The 21,756-nt window shown below is 35.3% G+C and overlaps 7 protein-coding genes across 10 annotated transcripts; 4 read left to right on the forward strand and 3 right to left on the reverse strand.

Annotated features, from left to right (window-relative positions):
* Window positions 1-96: 96 nt before the first annotated feature.
* LOC108814548 (serine/threonine-protein kinase GRIK2) lies at window positions 97-3,539 on the reverse strand. Of its 3 annotated transcripts, none has more exons than XM_018587146.2 (13): window positions 3,379-3,539; window positions 2,693-2,903; window positions 2,211-2,607; window positions 2,052-2,126; window positions 1,925-1,969; window positions 1,765-1,839; window positions 1,603-1,690; window positions 1,389-1,513; window positions 1,201-1,296; window positions 1,051-1,117; window positions 825-946; window positions 637-715; window positions 97-546 (listed from the first exon to the last, which is right to left on the reverse strand). In XM_018587146.2, exons 3-13 carry the CDS (start codon window positions 2,511-2,513, stop codon window positions 377-379), a joined length of 1,245 nt encoding a protein of 414 aa, XP_018442648.1. In that variant the 5' UTR covers window positions 2,514-2,607; window positions 2,693-2,903; window positions 3,379-3,539; the 3' UTR covers window positions 97-376. The 3 variants fall into 3 exon arrangements, with proteins under 3 accessions (XP_018442648.1, XP_018442645.1, XP_018442647.1); XM_018587143.2 differs by having other exon boundaries at window positions 2,693-2,981; XM_018587145.2 differs by having other exon boundaries at window positions 2,693-2,978; window positions 3,379-3,536.
* Window positions 3,540-4,701: 1,162 nt separating this feature from the next.
* LOC108814262 (probable pyridoxal 5'-phosphate synthase subunit PDX2) lies at window positions 4,702-6,724 on the forward strand. 2 transcript variants are annotated; one of them, XM_056991389.1, is made up of 6 exons: window positions 4,702-5,001; window positions 5,545-5,632; window positions 5,745-5,818; window positions 5,895-6,050; window positions 6,170-6,267; window positions 6,385-6,724. In XM_056991389.1, the coding sequence occupies exons 1-6, from the start codon at window positions 4,822-4,824 to the stop codon at window positions 6,518-6,520; spliced, it is 732 nt and encodes a 243-aa protein (XP_056847369.1). In that variant the 5' UTR covers window positions 4,702-4,821; the 3' UTR covers window positions 6,521-6,724. The 2 variants fall into 2 exon arrangements, with proteins under 2 accessions (XP_056847369.1, XP_018442299.1); XM_018586797.2 differs by having other exon boundaries at window positions 4,710-5,001; window positions 5,895-6,086.
* An 817-nt stretch (window positions 6,725-7,541) lies between these two features.
* On the forward strand, window positions 7,542-9,350 carry LOC108816559 (uncharacterized). The gene is made up of 2 exons (XM_018589127.2): window positions 7,542-8,188; window positions 8,309-9,350. The coding sequence occupies exons 1-2, from the start codon at window positions 7,651-7,653 to the stop codon at window positions 9,031-9,033; spliced, it is 1,263 nt and encodes a 420-aa protein (XP_018444629.1). The 5' UTR covers window positions 7,542-7,650; the 3' UTR covers window positions 9,034-9,350.
* Window positions 9,351-10,348: 998 nt separating this feature from the next.
* LOC108816423 (uncharacterized) lies at window positions 10,349-11,473 on the forward strand. Its single transcript, XM_018588995.2, has 2 exons — window positions 10,349-10,657; window positions 10,741-11,473. The coding sequence occupies exons 1-2, from the start codon at window positions 10,384-10,386 to the stop codon at window positions 11,463-11,465; spliced, it is 999 nt and encodes a 332-aa protein (XP_018444497.2). The 5' UTR covers window positions 10,349-10,383; the 3' UTR covers window positions 11,466-11,473.
* A 103-nt stretch (window positions 11,474-11,576) lies between these two features.
* Window positions 11,577-12,710, reverse strand: LOC108816422 (dehydrodolichyl diphosphate synthase 8-like). Its single transcript, XM_018588994.2, has one exon. The coding sequence runs from the start codon at window positions 12,641-12,643 to the stop codon at window positions 11,828-11,830; it is 816 nt and encodes a 271-aa protein (XP_018444496.2). The 5' UTR covers window positions 12,644-12,710; the 3' UTR covers window positions 11,577-11,827.
* Window positions 12,711-14,417: 1,707 nt separating this feature from the next.
* LOC108816629 (dehydrodolichyl diphosphate synthase 8) lies at window positions 14,418-15,382 on the reverse strand. Its single transcript, XM_018589192.2, has one exon. It carries the CDS (start codon window positions 15,312-15,314, stop codon window positions 14,499-14,501), a length of 816 nt encoding a protein of 271 aa, XP_018444694.1. The 5' UTR covers window positions 15,315-15,382; the 3' UTR covers window positions 14,418-14,498.
* A 909-nt stretch (window positions 15,383-16,291) lies between these two features.
* LOC108816073 (protein transport protein Sec61 subunit beta) lies at window positions 16,292-16,911 on the forward strand. The gene has a single exon (XM_018588642.2). The coding sequence runs from the start codon at window positions 16,435-16,437 to the stop codon at window positions 16,762-16,764; it is 330 nt and encodes a 109-aa protein (XP_018444144.1). The 5' UTR covers window positions 16,292-16,434; the 3' UTR covers window positions 16,765-16,911.
* Window positions 16,912-21,756: the final 4,845 nt, after the last annotated feature.

A 21,756-nucleotide genomic window follows, 5' to 3' on the forward strand; every position in this document is an offset into this window, starting at 1 on the left:
CTAAATGAATACTCCTGATAAACTAATATTTAAATATGTTTAAACATGGTATACATTAAAAACAGTTTATACCAAGAGAGTACCATTCTACTTACGTGGCGAAATGAATCTTTGTATATATATCAAACCCGTCCATGGAAACAAAAATTCAGACCCTTAAATATCAAGATCACTCGTAGTTCTTTTAAAAACTTAAAACAACAACACATTAAGAAGAACATGACAATTATCTAAGTATATATTAAAGAAAAAAAAAAAACAATGACCGAAAAGTTTTACGGGAAAGGAGATGCGATACCCTGATGTTAACATTCTCTGCATATATTCTTCAAGCTTTATGCATTTTGTTTTTTTTTCAAAAAAGCTTCCGAAGTCTTTACCTAGGATCTGACATCCCATTAGCTTCTTCTTCTTCTTCTTCTTGTTCAATCTTTAAGGCAGAATTACGTCGTTTGCAGCAACAAATATACTCAGGGACATGCCCTTCTTCTTCCATGACCCATGGATGCTCCAACACATTCTTCAGTGTCATTCTCTCACTCGGATCTGCAACAACAACAGGTGATGATATTCCACCATTATTAATCCACTCTCATTATTCAGGTTTTATTGTTAACTACACCAATAAGTACTCACTCTTGCAAAGTAGACCCTCGATCAAATCTCTTAGAAGAGGATTCAATCCATCCGGGATGGTCAAAGGGTTGTTAACAATCTGTTTAAGTAAATAAAATAACCAATGTTTAGGGATCTATTCAAAAAAACATTCCTTGAGACTCAAGAAAAAGCATTGGTCAGAGGCAAAAAAAAAAAAGAAACCTTACCTTGTCGTAGGTGTCCTGAAGAGTATCAGCAAGAAACGGGTATTGTCCCAATATCATATGATACAAAGTAACTCCCACTGCCCATGTATCCGCAGCTCTCCCACTATACGTTATACCTGACACTGATTCCAGAATCCAAGTACAAAAAAATATTCGCTTATTCTCTCTAATACACTAACGAGCCTAGGACCAAGTTTAAAGAGATTAGTTAAAAAAAAAAGCTGACCTAAACAACATTCTGGAGCAGTGAAGACTGGCGTCCCAGGAGATCGACGCAGTTGATCATCATCATCCTGTAACAACAACAACCCATTGGATGGTTACTTACTTACACCACAAGATACGTATCTAAATACTAATGAAGATAAATGACTACCTTGAATACTTGGCTGACACTGAAATCTCCTATCTTCACTGTACCGCTACTAGTAACCAGCAGATTGTCGGGTTTAATGTCCCCGTGTATTACATTCTGTGTACATAGAAATAGTATCAAAAGAGTATTTTACGTGATTAAACCATGAATCTAGAGAAAGAAGTGATAAAGAAAAAGAAGGATCATACATGAGCATGAAGGTACATCAGGCCAGCAACTATATCTCGCAAGTACTTTCTAGCAGTTTTCTCACCGAGAGCACCAGGCGGTCCAGAACCGTCATATACCCATTTTCCATCAATGTATTCGAGAACTGGATGAAACCAAAAAGACAAAACACTATGAGATAAAGAGGCTCTTTCCACAAAGAAAACAGAAAAGAGAAGAGGAAGATGAGAGTACCCATGTAAAAATGATCAGTTTCCGGATCATCTATCACCTCAATGAGATTAACAATGTTAGGATGCTCCAAAATTTTCATAATCATAACCTGAAAGCGAATACATAAAAAAAAAGGAGCGTAAACACAACTTCTCTCATATGAAACCAAATGGAACTGCATACCTCACGAAGAACATCACTCATAGCAGTCTCTGAAGGTGCAACCCTTAGCCTTACTAAATGCGACTTGTGAAACGCCTAGAACCCCAAAAGTATTAAACCCAAAATATGTCAGGAGGTCTTTAAACCCTATTAAGTGATCAACTAAGCAAATTAAACTTACTTTGATAGCATAATGCTGGCCATCTACGGTGCTTCGATATAAAACCTGAGTTGCCAAAAGAAAAAAGATTAACATTGCTAGCTGCTTTTGGAGGATAACACTTCAAAACGATGAGTTTCATACTTACCACTTTACCATAGCTACCAGATCCAATTTTACACACGCGAACATACTCATTGATCATCTTGTTACCATCTTCATCCTAAAAAAAAATCAAACAAGAAAGATAAACGCGTACACTTGGAATATGAGAGAGCTAGAGAGGAGCAAGAGAAGTGACATTTACCTCTCCACGAATAAGTTGATTAGTTTCTTTAACAGGAACTTGCCTGCAGATCAATCCATTATCTAGTCTATATTTCAAAATTTCCTCAGAACGTTGAGAGCGGCTCTTCTGCTCAACTTCTTCGTCATCTTCCTCATCTTCTCCTCTCACGATGCTAGTTACATCGCTATCACACGAGTATGAATATGCATCATCATCATCATCACCGTAGGGCTCTGGAGGTTGTCGGGTTCTAGTAGAAGAAGTACCAAAGCATCCAAAGCAACCCATGGTACGGGCAAACAAAAAATTATCACGAAACATGATCCAACTAACTCCTCCCCCAAGATAAAACAGATATGTGTTCTTCAAAGTAATGATTAAAAAATAGAAAGTTGCTGAATATTAATAGAAGAACCTGTACAAAAGAAAAGGTGACATTAAAGTTGTTAACATAATGACAACTTAAACATCCAAATAACCACACAAAAAAATCATCTTACCCCAGAAGAGATGAAAAAGGGGTTTAGATGGAGTTTTAGCTATTCCAAAGGATGCCACTCAGCGAGATGAACAGAAGAACTTGAGAGATCATAACCACTGCATTCGAAACGCGACATGTGTGATGAAACTGCAACCTTATGGAGAAAAGTTTTGTGGTTTTTTTTTTAATCTCCTTCTTCAGGTTGAGGAGAAGCAACAACAACTCGTTGACTGCATATGCATAGCCAGAGTTATTAAGAGCTACAGAACTTTCACCAATAAAGTCAAGATGTGAAATAAAGGCTTCTGCTGCAGAAAAAAAAAAGGTCAAAATTTAACATGTTTACCAAAAAAAAAAAAGGTCAATCAATATATATCTCATAACAACCAATACGACGGCTCGTTTTACAAAAATTTAATAGACTTTTTGTTTGATTAGTCAGTAAAACACAAATCGAAATCCATTTAACACCATAAAACATGATTCATCAAACGAAGAAAGGTGTAAAGTTTTTTTCAATTCAAGCAATCAAAAAATCAACTGTAAATCGAATAATGCAAAGATTCTATAACAAACCCAGAATCTTCCTAAAGAAAACCCTAATTTGGGGATCGAATGGAGCAGAAGAAAAAAAAAAACTTAAGAATCCGTGAAGCAGATAACGAAGGAGATTGAGAGTATTGGGAGATAAATATTGAATCTTACATTCAAACTGGTTTTGGGAATTTTCGATCGGAGAAGAAGAGAATGAGCGTCGTGCGTGCGTGCGTGAGATTAGTTCCGACCAACAAATATGAAATATAGAGAGAGATTTGAAAGCCTTTGGACCGATATTCTCTCTCTTCTCCCCTTTCTGTTCTGTCTTTTTATTTTCCTTTTTTGGGTTTATTTATTTTCTCATTAATTTTTTAGAAAAAGGAGTTTTATATTTAAACTTTACCAGCTAATTGTGACAAATACTTTAAACACACAAAAGTTTATTTTGTCCTAAAAATAAAAAAGTATCACCTGCTACCTACCTACCTGGAGTAGTTTTTTTGAGAATGCAATGATCCAGCAAACTATACAAAACTTATTTATTTTTTTCTTTTTGCTTATTACAACCAAAGCACTAGTCCCACCGGTATCTTGCTTTATGTGTAAAGAGATTTGTAATATCTTCTTAACGGAAAAAAAATAACTAAATCTTTTATATAATATATATATGTGCTTCACTAATGTTTTTGTGTTTGTTTTTTCAACATTAATATAATAATTCTATTAAAAATTTGATGATCTTTATTAGTAAGGGTATATCTCACACTCACAAGTGAATTCAGTAGTTGAAGTTGTTATATATCTCTATTTTTTTATTTGTATTCAATTTCTGATGTAAAATATTTAATATGCGTCTGAAATAGAATAGTTGAACGTTTAAAAACGGAGTTAGAATGCTAATACTTCAGATTTGATTTATTTATTACGTTCCTAAGCACCTATACAACAAATATATGATCCTGTTTTTCGAACCCATTTATATATCCGGGGTAAAAATCTATCTATAGACTGCACTTACAATTGAAAATTAGTATAAACTCTACTATAAATTTGGAATACTCCAAATTACCACACACACACATATATAACAAAAATTAGTGTGTTTTGGTCTTATTCACACTAAATTAATGATTTATTTATATATATAAATTAACACATATATATATATATATATATTTATAAATGAAGTAAAATAATTTATTTATAAGTTTTTCACATATATAACAAAATTCACTATAAAAAAATCACCATCCTACATTTTTTGGTTAAAAGAAAGAGATGTTTTTTTCTAAATATATAGGAAATCACGTTTTAAAAGCTTTTTAAGCTTAAGAATTTTGTTAACCTAATTTTTTTTTTAAAACTTGTGCTTTTTTGTACGAATAAAAAAAGGGATTTGTTTACATTCTAAATATATTTTCTGGGAGAAAATTAAAATCGTGGGCGGCGAAAGAAACACAAAACAGATGTGGCAAAGAAATTGTCGCCACACAACAAAAGCATTTGCCTTTGTCTGACTGAGTCCATACACCCAAGCTCTTCTCTATCTAGTGGTGTTTATTATCTGACACTCTCTCTCTGTCTCTCTCGATCCCTCATCAAGCCGCCGCAATGACCGTGGGAGTTTTAGCTTTGCAGGGCTCCTTCAATGAGCACATCGCGGCTCTGCGTCGGCTAGGCGTCCAAGGAATCGAGATTAGGAAGGCGGAGCAGCTTCTCACCGTCTCATCCCTCATAATCCCTGGCGGCGAGAGCACCACCATGGCCAAACTCGCCGAGTACCATAACCTGGTCCTCTCTCTCTCTCTCTCTCTCTCTTTAGAATCTCTGTGTGTTTTTTTTGTAGTAATCCAATTGTTTGGGAATGAAATTTATTGTTTTTATTACTAGGACCTACTTTGGTGAATCTTAGCAAAGGTTTCTCTTTTATGTATCTGAATAAACGAATCTGGCGTTTATCACTAATCAGGCAATTTAGAATTTTAGGATTTTGTCTTAACGAAAAGTTATTTTGTTCCAAAGTTCTGATCTTTTTGGAGAAATGATTTCTGTATTTAGTTAGGAAACTTTGTGGTTTGATCGTCTCTAACTCTCCTAGAGAGTATCTCAGTTAGTCTTCTCCAAAAAGATTGGCTTTGAGATTGAAAAAGGAGGACTTTTTGATATGCAAGTAGTACATAAGGTGATGTGTCAATTTGTGTTTTTTTTTTTCTCTGTGACACTTAATGGCTTAGTCGATGAAACGAATCTGAAAGGAGTTAGTCATGTGGACAAATAGTTATGCAAGACGACTCTTATGTGTTTTAGTTTTTCTTTCCTTTCGATTCTTTGAAGTTTCCGGCTCTACGTGAGTTTGTAAAAACGGGGAAACCTGTTTGGGGGACATGCGCTGGTCTTATCTTCTTGGCAGACAGAGCCGTTGGTGAGAGTACTTACTTGACTCATCTTCCCATCACAACTTGTGTTGCCACATTATTTAAAACAAAAAACAAAAAAAAACAAAATAACGAGAAAAATGTTGTAAATAATTCCAGGTCAGAAAGAGGGAGGTCAAGAACTAGTTGGTGGTCTTGATTGCACCGTGCATAGGAACTTCTTTGGCAGCCAGGTAAAATAAAACGTTCTTCAACAATAAAAGGGTGTGGCAAAAAGCTTGATTATCAACGTTTTCTTTTAATGTGTAGATTCAAAGTTTTGAAGCTGATATCTCAGTACCTCTACTAACATCTAAAGAAGGTGGGCCGGAGACATACCGAGGAGTCTTCATACGTGCTCCAGCTGTTCTCGACGTTGGCCCTGATGTCCAAGTCTTGGCGCATTATCCCGTCCCATCGAACAAGGTCTTGTATTCAAGCTCCACCGTCCAAATCCAAGAGGTTTTGCTTAGTTTTGCAACCCATGCTCATGAAAACGACTGCGTGAGGACATGTATGAATCTCGTCTTTTTGTGTCTTTTCAGGAAGATGCTGTTCCAGAGACGAACGTCATTGTTGCTGTGAAGCAAAGAAACTTGTTAGCGACTGCGTTTCACCCCGAGTTAACCGCAGACACGCGATGGTAATATTACTTTTTAACTCTTTTCCCTGTCTTTTAATTTCCTGGCCTTGGTTGGTTATTATGATCTGGTATGCTTTGATTTTTACTCTTGTATGGTCAAAATATTCTTTTTCACAGGCACAGTTATTTCATGAAGATGGGGAAAGAGGTCGAAGAAGGAGCTTCTTCAAGCAGTAGTGGAACGATTGTTTCTGTTGGAGAAACCAGCGTTGGTACCGAGCAAGCTAAGCCTGATATTCCTATATATCAGTAACTAACATTAGAGAGAAGAGACTCATCACTTCTCTTGAAATAAAAGAAAAAAAAAACTATAGAAAAGTGTCAGATTCTTTTTGATGTTTTGTGGAAAGAAAATGTCAATCTAGTTTGCATTTGAGCACACAAGAAAAATTCACAGTACTTTGTTTTCTTGACACAACTTTGTATACCGTTGAATCAAACCTGCTTCTTTGGCTCATGGTTCAGTTTTGTTTGTGCCTTTTGAATTGATACTGGTTGTTTGGCCAAGAATAAGGACAGAATAGAACAAGACTTGACAAGTATAAAATTCGGTTTAAGTTTTGGTACAAGAATACAGATGCTAAACTGGTTCGTAATAAACCAGTCAACTGTTTTGGCGTGTTTGACTTTACTTTGGTGTCTCGTAATGGTGCGAGCCTGTAGTGTAGTGGGCGGCTTGTGGACCAATGAAAAGTCAAGAAAGTTTCTTGGAATACACACATTTACAGACATGTGGGGAGGGCTTTCTTCGTCATTTAAGGCATCCTCACGTTCTAGCTTTAGCTCGTTTCTTGGACAGAAAGGCATCAAGACACAGCCAATTAGATTCCTTTCATATATAGAATCCTATACTATACACAGTGATTTCATAAATATTAGCAAGAAACTTTTAATTAAAAAAACAGGGAAAATGTTGAATTTTAACAAATATCTTGAAGTAACATATACAAATGAATTTCTGATAGTTACGGAGATTATTATAGTGGTTCGATTAATAAATTTTATCAGGAAAATGAAGTAATTTTAAAATAACGTTTTGATCATGAAGCTTAAGGAAATGGGTAAAGAACAGTGTGAACATATAATTACGTAAGTTTTTGATAAAATTAAATTAATCATCTAGCTTTATAGTTTTGATGTTGAAGCTTCAACAAGTAGGCTTTTTGACTTGGGACGAACTCAAAGAGTCGGCTTCTTTCTTAAGATGAAGCAAAGGATATTATCAGATGAGGTTTTAAATTAGTCAACTCAATTCTTTCTTCACTCTATAAAACCCCTCCTTCTGCAACAACATTCCACCACAAAACAAAAATTAATCATCCTTTTAAACTAAAGAAGAAGCTAAAGAAGAAGAAGCCAAAGAAGAAGTCTTGAACTTGAGAGATGGAGCACAGAAAGTCATATGTGCTCGTCGCTCTCTTCGCATTGCTTCTCTTGACCGAAGTTGTCATTGCTGCGAGTGATGGCGGCAAAGGCAACGGTAATAACGGCAAGGGGCAAGTAGACAAGGGTAATGGAGGATATGATGATGGTAAAGGCAAAGGTAATGGTAATGGTAATGGTAATGGTAACGGTCCAAAGGACAAGGACAAGAAGGATAAAGAAAAGAAGGAAAAGGAGAAGAAGGACAAGGAAGAAAAGGCAAAGAAGGACAAGGAGAAAAAGGAGAAAGAGAAGAAGGAAAAAGAGAGGAAAGAGAAAGAGAAAAGGGACAAGGAGCAGAGTGAAGCGGCTGCAAGATACAGGATGCTTTCACCGTTGCCCACAGGACAAGAGCAGGCCATGTGCCAGGGTCAGGGTGCATGTTATTACAAGACTCTTGCTTGTCCTGGTGAATGTCCCAAGAGGAAGCCCGCCAAGAACAGAAACACCAAAGCTTGTTTCATTGACTGCACCAGCAAATGCGAAGCTACATGCAAATGTAAGTACATTCTATTTCAGTTGGTCTCCTTCAACTTGTGTTACAAGTAAAAGGTTAACTTATATACCAAATAAATTCTTTTTTTTCTTTTTTTACTAATAATTAAATTCTTTCTTACAGGGAGGAAACCGAACTGCAACGGCTACGGTTCTCTATGCTATGACCCTAGATTTGTTGGAGGAGATGGTAGGATGTTCTATTTCCATGGATCCAAAGGAGGAAACTTTGCGATCGTTTCAGACAATAACCTCCAGATCAACGCTCACTTCATTGGTACAAGACCCGTTGGAAGAACCAGAGACTTCACATGGGTGCAAGCCCTGAATGTCATGTTCGAAAACCACAAGCTCGTGATCACAGCCAATAAAGTGACACAGTGGGATGAAAACTCTGACTCCTTTACCATCAGATACAACGAAGAGCTCATCACGCTACCAGAAGATGAAGAATCCGAATGGAGGGCAAATTCGGGACAAAGAGAGATCGTAATCGAAAGAACCGACGAGAAAAACAGCGTGAGAGTACTTGTCTCTGGTCTTGTTCAGATGGACATCAAAGTGAGACCAATAGGGAAAGAAGAAGATAGAGTTCACAACTATCAGTTGCCTCAAGATGATGCTTTTGCGCATCTTGAGACTCAGTTCAAGTTCTTAGACCTAAGCGAGCTCGTTGAGGGTGTTTTGGGGAAAACCTACCGTCCTGATTACGTTAGCACGGCCAAGACTGGTGTTCCAATGCCTGTGATGGGAGGAGAAGACAAATACCAGACGCCTTCTCTGTTCTCGCCTACTTGCAGACTCTGCAGGTTTAAGCTTCAAGAAGAACATCTCTCTGCTGATATCTAATGAGCAGAAGAAGAATAAGTATGGAAACTATACTATCTGTTTTATTTAAAAAATCGTATTTATCTGTTTTGTCTGAAACTATTCTATATTCATGAAAAATTAATGTAATAAGAGCCAAGAATATAAATCTTTGGCTCGTTTATGATGTTTTTGAGGGTTTAAGAATTATAAGACGTTTCTTGCGCCGGAAACAAACCCTTGATTTCTTAATTTGCACCTGTTGCGTTGTTGTGTGTTTGAATATGAATATGTTTAAATAATAAGTATAATAAACTATATTGTGTGTATATTCATGCATTTGAATATGACACTGTATTTCTTGGATCAAGTTTTTTTTGGATATTCTTCACTTTGGAAGCAAGTGTCTTTTTGGGTTTTGAGGAACAACTGGAGATGCTTAAAAGACACACTCTTTTCGCTAGAATTTATAAACCAAATACCAAAAATCATATTTAAATAATCAAATAAGTTAGTAATAATAAAAAGAAGCTTGCAATTTTCTAGGTATAGATTCATGTGATCCAAAGGAAATTAAATTATGTTATACATCACATGAATACATGACTTCAAATACCAATCTACTTATAAAATTATAATCAAATGCAATAATGTCAACCCCTCAATGATGATTTCTGCGCAACTACTCTTGGCATCATGAATAAATTGCATGTGTAGATCCGTCTTCAATGGCTCTCACTAGCTTCTCAGCCCCTTGATCTACGACTTGATAGTGTGGGAAAATATATATAAGTAATGGCGCGCAGATATAGTGAAAAAGATGAAATGCTTTATATTTTTACATGACCACCGTAACATATTACTGTTTGTTTGTACACAGCTACTATACATCGACGTAAAAAGATGTAGTCGACGCATTTCAAGTTTAAACGTGTGTTTCTAAAGCGTTTCAGTGACTTGAAAATAAATCATATTACTTGTAGTTATCTGCTTACACAACATTTCACCAACAAATCTCATGATGAATACCATATTTGATATAGCAAACCGTACGTCCTCATATAAACAAGGTCTAATAGATTCACACTTTGTAGTTACCAAACTTATCTTTAGTTATTTTTCTTCCTCGAGTAATTAAATATTCAGGTCAAGGTTTTGAATCAAGTAGTGGTTCTACCAAAGGATTTTAATAAACAAAAGTGGAAGCTGTTTCTTCATGTGGTTTGATCAAATCAGGACCGTTAGTTTAGCCGCTATCTGCTGCTTACTTTCAGCCTCTCTTCTCTATAAGAACACTCACTCCACTTCTCTGAAATCAAAATACACAAGTAAACCTAAAAACAAATACTCTTTTCTTTTCTCAAGACGTTAGCATCTTGAAGAACAAGAAATATGTCACGGGTCCTAGTCATTTTAATCGTTCTTGTCTCTGTTTCCGCGGTTTCAGCAGCAAAGAAAGGTGCTTATGATGCAGCTTCAACGAACTACAATGTGCTGTCTCCACTTGGCTCGGGCCAAGAGCGAGTTCTATGCTTGGCGAGAGGATCCTGTAACCAGAAGATCCTCACTTGTCCCAAGGAATGTCCCCAAAGGAAACCTCAGATGAACAAGAAGGAAAAAGCCTGTTTCATTGATTGTAGCAGCAAATGCGAAGTCACCTGCAAATGTAAGTTACCAGAATGTATTTTATTTTGTAACTCTATGGATATGTGAGATCTCTGACTTGATTGGTTTTGTGTTGTTGAGCAGGGAGGATAGCAAACTGCAACGGTTATGGCTCTTTATGTTACGATCCAAGATTCGTAGGAGGAGATGGAGTGATGTTCTACTTCCACGGAAACAAAGACGGGAACTTCGCTATTGTCTCTGACGAGAATCTTCAAATCAATGCACATTTTATCGGTACAAGACCTGCTGGTAGAACCAGAGACTTCACATGGGTTCAAGCCTTCTCAGTCATGTTCGATGCTCACAACCTAGTCATCGCGGCCAAGAAGGTTTCCTCTTGGGACGACTCTGTTGACTCTCTTGTTGTGAGATGGAACGGGGAAGAAGTTGAAGTCCCGTCAGGAGGTGAAGCAGAGTGGAGAATCAATCTTGAAGAAAGAGAAGTTGTGGTTGAGAGAACTGATGTGAGGAATAACGTGAGAGTCACGGTATCTGGTATTGTTCAGATGGATATTAAGGTTAGACCAATAGGTAAAGAGGAAGACAGAGTTCATAACTATCAGTTGCCTGAAGATGATGTTTTTGCTCATCTGGAGACTCAGTTTAAGTTCTTTAGCTTGAGTGATCTCGTTGAGGGAGTTTTGGGGAAAACATATAGGCCTGGATACGTTAGTCCGGTTAAGATTGGAGTCCCTATGCCAATGATGGGTGGAGAAGACAAGTATCAGACTCCTTCTCTGTTCTCACCTCTCTGTAATGTCTGCAGGTTCCAAGGCAAACCTGATCCCGGTGTGGCTAAGTACTAAATGTTCAAAGATCTGTTTGTTCTTTTTATTAATCGAAATGTGTTTACATTGTAGTGTTTAAGCATCGTTAAATGGAGATGTTCTGTGTCTTTTGGCTTTGATTTGGATTTAATACATAATAAGAATGATTTTCTTCTGTTTTCTTGTTCATATTTATAGTTTCTTGTGCCACAAGAAACATGTAACTCCAGCAGAGATGGTAAGAGTTCATGCTGCGGCTAGGGATCGGTGCTCTAACCTAATGAAACATTCGTCTTAATTCCTAGATTTCTAAGAACTAGTATACATGGGTTTTATGCATCTGCTTAGTAAAAACAATTTATTTCTCAAGTCCGTTCCGCTAGGGTTTAACTTAAACCTATTTAGTCGAGCTTTTGCTTCCTCTGCAAGTAATCGTGCATCCTCTGGAATTTAAGAATGGCCCAAACCAAATGCCAAAGACCTAACTCCGGCCAGAGAGCTGCCGTGGTATGAAGAAGGGACCTTGAACTCTGCCAAGTCATGAAATCACTCAGCCGATCGATTCCTCCTGATCTTATTACAAGATCCGGATCAGGAACAATTGATGTATACATACACTCTTCAACATCACTCACCTCCAAAACCTGAGGACTATCCCCACCCTCACACTTCCTCACACAAGATTCTCTAATAGCCTGAACAATCTCGTGACTTGTACTGTACGCAACGATAACCACAACCACTAACCCCCTATTCTCCTCGGTAAGTTCCATCAGTCTCTGAGCTGCGGCTTTAAGACGCTCCTTTACCAGATTCAAATCACCAGCAAATATCACTTTCAAATCTTTTAGATTCCCGGAGATCGCTTGATCGATAGTGAGCTCGATTTTCTCCAGCATCAGATCCATCATACACTTGACTTCTTCAGGTTCTCTCTTGAAATTATCGATACCAAAGGCGTAGAGCGTGACGTACGGTACACCAATCTCTTGGCAGTACTGAAGAACGTATGTTACTGACACGAAACCGGCTCTGTGTCCAGCGTCTAGGCCTTGAAGATTGTGTTTCTTGGCGAATCTGCGGTTTCCATCCATGATGAATGAGATGTGATTAGGGATTGGACCGACGCATAGAACTTTAAATATGAATCTCCTCATTAGAGTTATGAAACCATTGAAGAGTTTAGAGAACTCACCTACTTCTTCTCGGGTATTCATCTCGGCTTATATGGTTATGGGAATGGAGAATTGGAGAACACTTAGGTTTTATTTTTTTTCATAGTTGCTGTGAGTGAAATATAAACAAGAGAGATATGAAGTGTGTTTTTGGGAGGAAAATGCAAATGGAATGAGCATATGATATGGCTGATTTCTAGGGAAGGGAGAAAATGGCTGATCAATAACTCTTCTTAGTTTAATAAATATGTAATGTCTCCCCTTAAAAACAATTTAACTTAATTTAGTAAGTAGAATTTTTATTACTGAAAAAAAACATAAAGTAAGGCCTCAACCACCTCACGGCTCTCATGTCCGTTCATTCGGTTTATGAGCTTCAATGTTTGAGTGACGATCGATGTATTTTTAGAACGCCAAAGACTTAATTATTATATTTTCAACTACCACCTAATTTTTTCATGTGCACTGGTCTCATTTACACCTTGTAGGAATCACTTCTCAATATATCATATATCATTACATTATTCTAACTCAAGGATGATTAATTCTAGAATTCTCTCCATATTGATTTTCCACTCTCCTGTTGTGAGATGGAACGGGAAGAAGTTGAAGTTCTGACAGAAGATGAAACAGAGTGGAGAATCAATCTTAAAGAAAGAGAAGTTGTTGCTGAGAGAAAAGATAAGAGTTTAACGTGAGAGTCACGGTATCTGGGATTGTTCAGATGGATATTAAGGTTAGAGCAATATGCAAAGAAGAAGATAGAGTTCATAACTATTAGTTGCCTGAAGACGATGTTTTTGCTCATCTGAAAATTTTATTAATTAGCTCAACTAGAATTGACCATTGTGTCAGAGGTCCCCAAAGTGACCGCTGAGACAAAACTAATATTACATATTGTGTTTAGGTTTGGGGGAAATTATAGGTTTTGGTTTCCGAACCTCTTGATATTCCAAAAAATGTTGATTTTGCTCATCTGGAGACTCAGTTTAAGTTCTTTAACATGAGTGATCTCCTCGAGGGAGTTTTGGGAAAACATATCGGCTTGGATACATCAGTCTGGTTAAGATTGGATTCAGGACCGGCTCAACACTATTAAGAGTCCTAGAGCAAAATAAAATAAAATTAGACCCTATATTAAAAAAAAAAAATTAGGCTCAATAAAATGACTAATTTGAAATATATTTAAGTTATTTTAATATAAGTTAACTAATATGCATGTTTTTATTTGAGTTTTTATTAAATTTTTGTACTCACATTTTATAATAATACATAAATTTAAATTTAGTATATTATAAATCATTAAAAAAACTAAAATAAAAAAAATTGGGGTGGGTCCTGGGGCGGTCGCACTGACCGCCCTCCATGCTAAGCCGGCCCTGATTGGATTCCCCTTGCCAATGATGGGTGGAGAAGACAAGTATCAGACTCCTTCTATGTTCTCACCTTTCTGTAATGTCTGCAGGTTCCAAGGCAAACATGGTCCTGGTGTGGCTAGGTTCTAAAATCTTCAAATGCTTGTTTGTTTTTATTACTCAAAATTGTGTTTAAATTGTAGTGTTTTAACATCATTAAATCGCGATGTTCTGTGTCTTTTGGTTTTTATTTGGAGCCAATGCATAATAAGGATGATTTTCTTATGCTTTCTCGTTCTTACCTATCGTTTCTTGTGCCACAAGAGACAGGTAAATCCAACGTAAGTGTTAAGAGTTTTAGGGCTCAGGGCCGGTTTTGGACAAAGCGTAATGTCCTGGCTCCCAATTTTTTAAGAACTCTTATATATAGGTTCTATGCATCTATTTTGTAAAAGACAAAATGTTATTAATAACTAATTTAATATGTTTATGTCGTCATAAATCTTTAAGTCCAACCATGCTAATATTTAAGTTAAACCTATTTAGTCGAGTTTTTGCTTCTTCTGCAAGTAATTTTGCATCCTTTGGAAATTAAGAATAGCCCAAACCAAATGCCAAAGACCTAGCTCCGGCCAAAGAGCCGCCGTGGTATGAAGGAGAGAACTCGAAGTCTGCCAAGTCATGAAGTTACTCAGCCGATCTCGTCCTCCTGTTCTTATTACAAGAGCAGGATCAGGAAGAATTGATGTATACATACACTCTTCAACATCACTCAACTCCAAAACTAGAGGACTATCTCCACCCTCACACTTCCTTAGACAAGATTCTCTAATAGCCTGAACAATCTCGTGACTTGTGCTGTAAGCAACGCAAACCACAACCATTAAACCTCTATTCTCCTCAGTAACTTCCATCAGTCTCTGCGCTGCTGCTTTAAGACGCTCGTTTAACATATTCAAATCACCAACAAAGATCACTTTCAAATTGTTTAGATTCCCTGAGATAGCTCGATCGATTGTGAGCTCGATTTTCTCCAGCATGAGATCCATCACACACTTGACTTCTTCGGGTTCTCTCTTGAAATTATCGTGACCAAAGGCGTAGAGTGTGACGTACGGTACACCAATCTCTTGGCAGTACTGAAGAATATATGTTACGGATACGAAACCAGCTCTGTGTCCAGCATCTAGGCCTTGAAGATTGTGTTTCTTGGCGAATCTGCGGTTTCCATCCATGATGAATGAGATGTGATTAGGGATTGGACCAACGCATAAAACTTTGAATATGAATCTTCTCATCAGAGTCATGAAACCATTGAAGAGTTTAGAGAATTCACCTACTTCTTCTCGGGTATTCATCTCGGCTTATATGGTTATGGGAATGGATAATTGGAGAACACTTAGGTTTTATTGTTTATACATGCTGTGAGTGAAATATAAACAAGAGATATGGGAGGGAATGCAAATGGAATGAGCATATGATATGGCTGATTTCTAGGGACGGGAGAAAACGGCTGATCAACGACTCTTCTTAGTTTAACAATTTTGTAATGTCTCTGCTTAAAACAATATACTCCCTCCATTCCTAATATGAGATGTTTAAAGATTTTTTGATGTTTCAAAATGTAAAATGTTCTCATATTTCTAAATTTTTTTTACTGTGTAACTAATCATATTTAATAGTTTATTTTATAATTGGTTGATTTGTTTTCAATGTATAGTTTTAGTGATAATTTTAGATAAAAAAAATTATTAATATGTATGTTTGAACTAAAACATTTTATATTTAGAAATGGAGGAAATTACTTTATTTACTAAGTAGAATTTTTATTACTGAAAAAAAACAAAATGTAAAGCTCCACCTCGTGACTCCCACACCTGCTCACATATGTGGACTTTACTATCTGACCGACGGTTTGGGATACTGAAAGACTTGTTTATTGTCTTTACAATCAACTACGTGTGTTTTGGTTTTACTCGCACCATATTACGAATTATTTCCATTCCGTTTATCCAACTCAAACATAACTAGTTCTGAAGTTTTTTTTCTGGACAAATGCTAAAATGATCTTTGATGACATATGTATTTATTAGTTTTATCAAGTTTTTCACCATTTACCGGAAGTCAGAATTAAATCTATTAAGCATTTCACGGTAAATTGGGCCATAATTTTCCAAACATAGGGCCCAATATAAACTGGGCTTGGATACATTACAACTAAACTATTTAAGAACGCATAGGCCTATCCAAAACGTACTGTGTAATTATAGAAAACATTCCCTAAATACTATCGAACAAGATTCATCTTCCCGTGACTACCGCCCAAAAAAAGTCGTCGGGAGTATCCTATATAATGTAGTTTATATACATACTACAACCCCCACGTCTCTTCCTCTCTATTCATCAACATCTATTATACAATACCACCACCAAAGATTTGACTTTTTTATCTTCTCTTTTCCGTCCAACGCGAGAATAATGGCTAAAGGCTCTTCCCAGTCCCAATCATCAACATCCACCTCCTCCTCAGCCTCCCGTCCCGGTCTGGCTGCTCCTCGTGGATCCGCCGCCGCTACGGCTGGCATGCGTCGCCGCAAGCTCGGTGGCGGTGGAGGCGCATCGGCAGGGGGAGGATCCGTGGGTGGGGGAGGATCGAGCAACATGCTGAGGTTCTACACGGATGAAGCTCCTGGTTTGAAGATATCACCTACGGTTGTTCTCATTATGAGTCTATGCTTCATCGGTTTTGTCACCGCTCTTCACGTCTTTGGAAAGCTCTACCTTCACAAATCCGGATCCAAAGCTTAGATCTTGTCATCTTGATCTTCTCCGATGTGTGTTGCTGAGTTTTCTTTTTGTATGTCTTTTGTTTCCTTTTTTTGGTCGATCTTGATCTTGATCTTGATCCATGTAAGTCTTTAAACGTTGAATAAAACATGTTAGTTTTTGTTTGTATGTGTTTAACTACATAAACTTGGAATGTATATTACAATTTATATTATCTTAATTGTGTAAAGATTAATCTTCACAATCAATGGCTCTCTGTTTTCAAATTTAGACTCGATCTTGGTTCAGATTGGTTTTGTATGAAGCTTAAAATAATCCACAGTTGCATGTGCTAATTCCGGGAATGAGTTATGATGTGTTCTTCGTGAGAGCTTCTAATTGAATCCGATTCACATATGGGCAAAATAGGCTGTACTAACTTGTCCGTGAAAAAAGCCCAAGCAAGGAGCTCATCAATTAGGAGATATCGGTACATCTAGCCCAGTAGGATCTACAGGCCCATGGGAGATGATGGAGATCACTTCCAAGGACCAAAATTCTAATACTTCGTTCATGAAAATATGAATATCTTATTTTAACATTACATCGTAATGGGGGTCAAGCTAGCTACTAGAGGCAGATCATTCTTTAGAACAACGGATATAGCAAAAGTGTTTAAAATAATTTCATGTTGGCATTAGAGAGACATGAGGATCCAAATATCAAATGCAATAATTCGATATCGACGACAATTACTCGTACAAATTAATTAATAATATTACATCAACTTAGTTCAAATGGTTTGCTCCAAAAACCTCAAAATAGTTTTTCTTTTCATTTCTTTCTGGTTTGTATAATCTTTTTGGTAAAATAAAATCATCCATAATAGGAAAGATAAATATCGAAAAGATGGTGAGATTTTAGATTCTTATAAAGGGTTATATAACAAGGAAGTGGAGATGTATAGTTTGGTACTGGATGTTTGAATTTATATTTGAGGTTAAACTTTCACTCAAATGCACATTTTTAATCTGTTATTTATATATAACCTTTAACTAAAAGCAAAAAAACAAAAAAACAAAAAAAAAGCAAAAAAAACAAGAAGAAAATAGGACCCAACTTTAACGTAGGCTCCAAATTGACAAATTGCTTTCTCCTTATGGGATACCGTTTGTCTCTACAATTTTCCTTTTTCTGATGGACCCGCTTTTCTTATCACAAGTTGATATATGAATCCTACCTAACCTGTTTTAGTTTTAACGACTGTCTGTACAGTAAAGCTTATCTTATGGTTGGTTAATCAACGTTTTGAGTCTAATTGAACATGTCTAATCTTCTACAAAGTAGTGCTTTGCTTAGTAATCAACTAAGAAACAAACAAAACATATTATCATCTTTCTTATCACATGCTTCAAAAGTTTTTAAGGATCTGTACTCATTTTTATATTATGCTTTTGATATAGTAAATACACAAAGAACCGTTTGCTATAAGTATATTGTTTCACTTGCATGATATGTATATACTCCCTCCATTTCGATTTAATTGTCGTTGTTGAGAAAAATTTCCGTTTCAAAATAAGTGTCGTTTTAGAATTTTAATGTCAAATTTATTAAAAAGATTCTATATTCTATTTTTCTATTGGTTAAAATATGATTAGATGTATAGGTAATTGTGTCTTTATTTTAGAAATATACAAAATCATATTTTTTAGATTGTGTGCATAGACGTAAAACACGATAATTAAAATAAAGTGGAGGGAGTATAATTTAGAAAGATGATATAATGTATACTATGCTCAAAGCTTAGGTCATTTTTAGGGTTGACTGTACTTTCTTTTGTTATAGACTTAAGAAAGGTTGCAACACACAAATTTCCAAATTACAAATTTCACCTGTGTAGACTTTATACCAACCACAACCAGTCCTATCCTAAAGTACTAAATGTGTAACGTAAATTTTACAATTTACATACTTTGACTTCAAAAATCACTATTTTTCCATTAATTAATGCGGAACCGCAATTTACTAGAACCATGTAAAAGGAAAAGTCATAAAATTTATTACAGGAAAAATAATTTTAAAATGAGTGAGGAAGGAAGAGAGGAGTGTCTTTAATCGTATTGATACAGAGACACTGTGACTTTAATAAAGTCATTGGCGTTGCTTTGTCGTTTTCACGACAATTTTTTTTGACACGACGTCTCCTAATTATCCACCACTGTCTTTCCTTTTTATATATTTCTCTGCAAATTATATTAGTTTTTCTAATATAATAATCTATATCTTGTGGCATTTAAACATCTTTATTTATAATTTTTGTTTGATGTTATACATCCATATATGAGCCGTCTAAGTGGTTTTAAAGTAGCAAAAATGAAAAAGGATAGTGAACACACAAAATTAGCTGGTAATGTATTAGTTAACAGTACATGCTAAACCAATGGTAAATCTTATGTTACTTGAGGGAACTTAGATTCAAATACAGTTTGGTCTAGTGGTATTTGAGAAATTTTCGATCCCAATATAGTGTTGGATTTGATTCACATTAGCCACCGTAGAATGAAAACGACCTCCTTAAATGTCTTTGGCAGATTCCCCAATTATATTCCAGTAGATGACTATTATACGGTAGTCAGATTTTTTTCGTGAATATCCGGATATCAGGATCATCAAATTTTTTGTAAATCTTATAGTAGCTTAAACTATCTAACATCTGCAGGTTATCAAAACTATGTTGATGGTGTTAGCAACACAACATATATTAGTTTAGAAATATTGCTATATCATTATACTTTTAATTTTTTGAATGCCATCTTAAAGAAAACAACTATCTAGCATCTGCAAAAAGAAACATTGCATTTAAATTTAACCTGGTAAAATATAAAATACAATGACAACACAAAGCAGTGGGTACGAACTACGAAGTACCAATAGTAGAAACATGCAGAATCATTTTCACCAATAATGTTATTTGTAAGTGGTTTGAACCAAATTGTCTTATAGCATATTAGAACATTTCACCAAGAAAACCAGTATCGTTGGGCACAGTTTACTTAGAAAAAAAGAAATCCAACTGTAAAGAATCTCTTGTATCTATTCTATTTAAAAAGAAATACAAAATATTACTTGCCTATTTTCAATTGAGTTTTTGTAGATTTTCATTACCTTTTAAGTTATTTGAACTACTTCATTTATTGTATTTTAATTAGTTTGAAATCATTTATTACAGAGTATTAATTATAACTTACATATCTTAAAATATTTTATTATATCTTCTTTATCGCTCTTTTTAATTACTTCATTAATTGTATTTACTATATTAATTCACATAATTTATTCTACGTATTAACAATAATAGTTTCATAGATTTGAATGGAATTTCTTTATTCATAACAAAAATCCAAACCAGTTAAAAAATAATTTTATTTATTCACATAATCAATTAGATATGGATATCCAAGTATATATATTCGAGTACAAATCGATTTTTTGATATTGATTTTTTTTTTGTTTTAAAATCAAATTCTATTCAGATATTATAAATTTATGGACGAGGTTCGAGTCGGATCTTTCCGTATCCAGATAAATTCGCATGAACCTAAAGATTTTACAAATAATTTATATGTTTTAAAAATACTGTTAAACAATCTATAAAAGGACAAAAAGAATTAAAATATACGCGGACGTGCGGATCAAGTTCTAATATTAACTGAGGAACATTACAACTTTTGAATATAGCCACGTGTCATCATCAAAATGCATTTTCAAAATCTTTAGAAAACAGGTTGATCCATATAAATATAAATATATTATATTTTTATTAAAGTAACTATCAATTGATTAGTAATGTATAAAAATGATTCTTCATTCTTTCATTAGATAACAGCTAGAGGAATTGAAACAAATGGAAACTGCCCCCATTGTTTAGAACCAGAAACAGAACTTCATCTCTTCTTCCTGTGCCCGTTTGCAAAACAGGTCTGGGAGGCAGCTCCATTTACGATACCTAATATATATATATATATATATATAACTATTAGTGATTTTGAATAATAAAGATTTAATAATATTTTTTGTACCCTACATCCTTTTTGTTTAATATATAATAAAAAAAATTAGATTTTTCAATTGTTGGTAAATTGTGTCCATTACGTCTAATCATATATACATCTAATAGACTAATACATCAAGTCCAGTAGTATCGAGCACACTGATAGAATACAAAATAAATCCATCTCTTATATTAATTTGTTATGGTTTTTTTTTGTCAAAGATATTCAAAGATATTAATTTGTTATGGTTTCAGCTCCATTAAACTTTGATACAATCTTTTTAAAAAAAGTCGAATTGTTATTGTGTATGGTTTTGTAAATTACTAAAATGCAACATTACATTGTGATTAAAAAAAATATTGCATCAACCATTCTTTTATATTTTAGAAGATAATGAATTCAATGGAATGTTCACTCCGTGAAAATCATGAATTATCAGTTAGCTACATTTATTTTCATATCTCAAATAGAAATATTATATAAATCTCGCAGTCACGTATTTTATGAGTATTTATTAGATGAGACAAGTTGACAAAAAAAAATTATTAGATGAGACAAGACTACACATACATATAGATTTATAGATTTACTATAATCCAATATAAACTCTGTCTACTTTTTTTTCTTTTTTTTGAAAGCTGTCTACTTTTTTCACTGTAAACTATTTTCATTAATCATCAAAGATCATAGTAAAAATACAATGTCGGAGACATAGCCAGAGAGTTTTACGGGAGACTAAAACCTTAAAGGATTAAGGGAAACTAACCATCATGAACCAATCCTTTAGAAACAAAAGAATCAAGCAAATACATAACAAAACATAACTAAGGACTCTACCACATAGAACACTGAAGTACGGGAGCTTTCAAAGGCCATTGGAGAGAAGAACCAAGAGCAGTAGATGCGGAACTACTAAACTCCAGAGCCGCAGCCAGACGAAAATAAACCGGAGAACTGGAAAGAACCGAAGCAAAAGAAACTG

Source organism: Raphanus sativus, chromosome 7 (assembly GCF_000801105.2).
Source record: "Raphanus sativus cultivar WK10039 chromosome 7, ASM80110v3, whole genome shotgun sequence".
NCBI classification, from domain to species: Eukaryota; Viridiplantae; Streptophyta; class Magnoliopsida; order Brassicales; family Brassicaceae; genus Raphanus; species Raphanus sativus.

Coding starts and splice junctions, on each gene's coding strand:
- LOC108814548 (XM_018587146.2), bottom strand. CDS start 2,513: ATGTTTCGTGATAATTTTTTGTTTGCCCGTACCATGGGTTGCTTTGGA. Junction 1,840..1,924: donor GCCAGCATTATGCTATCAAA/GTAAGTTTAATT, acceptor TTGGGGTTCTAG/GCGTTTCACAAGTCGCATTT. Junction 1,297..1,388: donor TGATGTACCTTCATGCTCAT/GTATGATCCTTC, acceptor CTATGTACACAG/AATGTAATACACGGGGACAT.
- LOC108814262 (XM_018586797.2), top strand. CDS start 4,822: ATGACCGTGGGAGTTTTAGCTTTGCAGGGCTCCTTCAATGAGCACATC. Junction 5,633..5,744: donor CTTGGCAGACAGAGCCGTTG/GTGAGAGTACTT, acceptor AAATAATTCCAG/GTCAGAAAGAGGGAGGTCAA. Junction 6,087..6,169: donor CCACCGTCCAAATCCAAGAG/GTTTTGCTTAGT, acceptor GTGTCTTTTCAG/GAAGATGCTGTTCCAGAGAC.
- LOC108816559 (XM_018589127.2), top strand. CDS start 7,651: ATGGAGCACAGAAAGTCATATGTGCTCGTCGCTCTCTTCGCATTGCTT. Junction 8,189..8,308: donor ATGCGAAGCTACATGCAAAT/GTAAGTACATTC, acceptor TCTTTCTTACAG/GGAGGAAACCGAACTGCAAC.
- LOC108816423 (XM_018588995.2), top strand. CDS start 10,384: ATGTCACGGGTCCTAGTCATTTTAATCGTTCTTGTCTCTGTTTCCGCG. Junction 10,658..10,740: donor ATGCGAAGTCACCTGCAAAT/GTAAGTTACCAG, acceptor GTTGTTGAGCAG/GGAGGATAGCAAACTGCAAC.
- LOC108816422 (XM_018588994.2), bottom strand. CDS start 12,643: ATGAATACCCGAGAAGAAGTAGGTGAGTTCTCTAAACTCTTCAATGGT.
- LOC108816629 (XM_018589192.2), bottom strand. CDS start 15,314: ATGAATACCCGAGAAGAAGTAGGTGAATTCTCTAAACTCTTCAATGGT.
- LOC108816073 (XM_018588642.2), top strand. CDS start 16,435: ATGGCTAAAGGCTCTTCCCAGTCCCAATCATCAACATCCACCTCCTCC.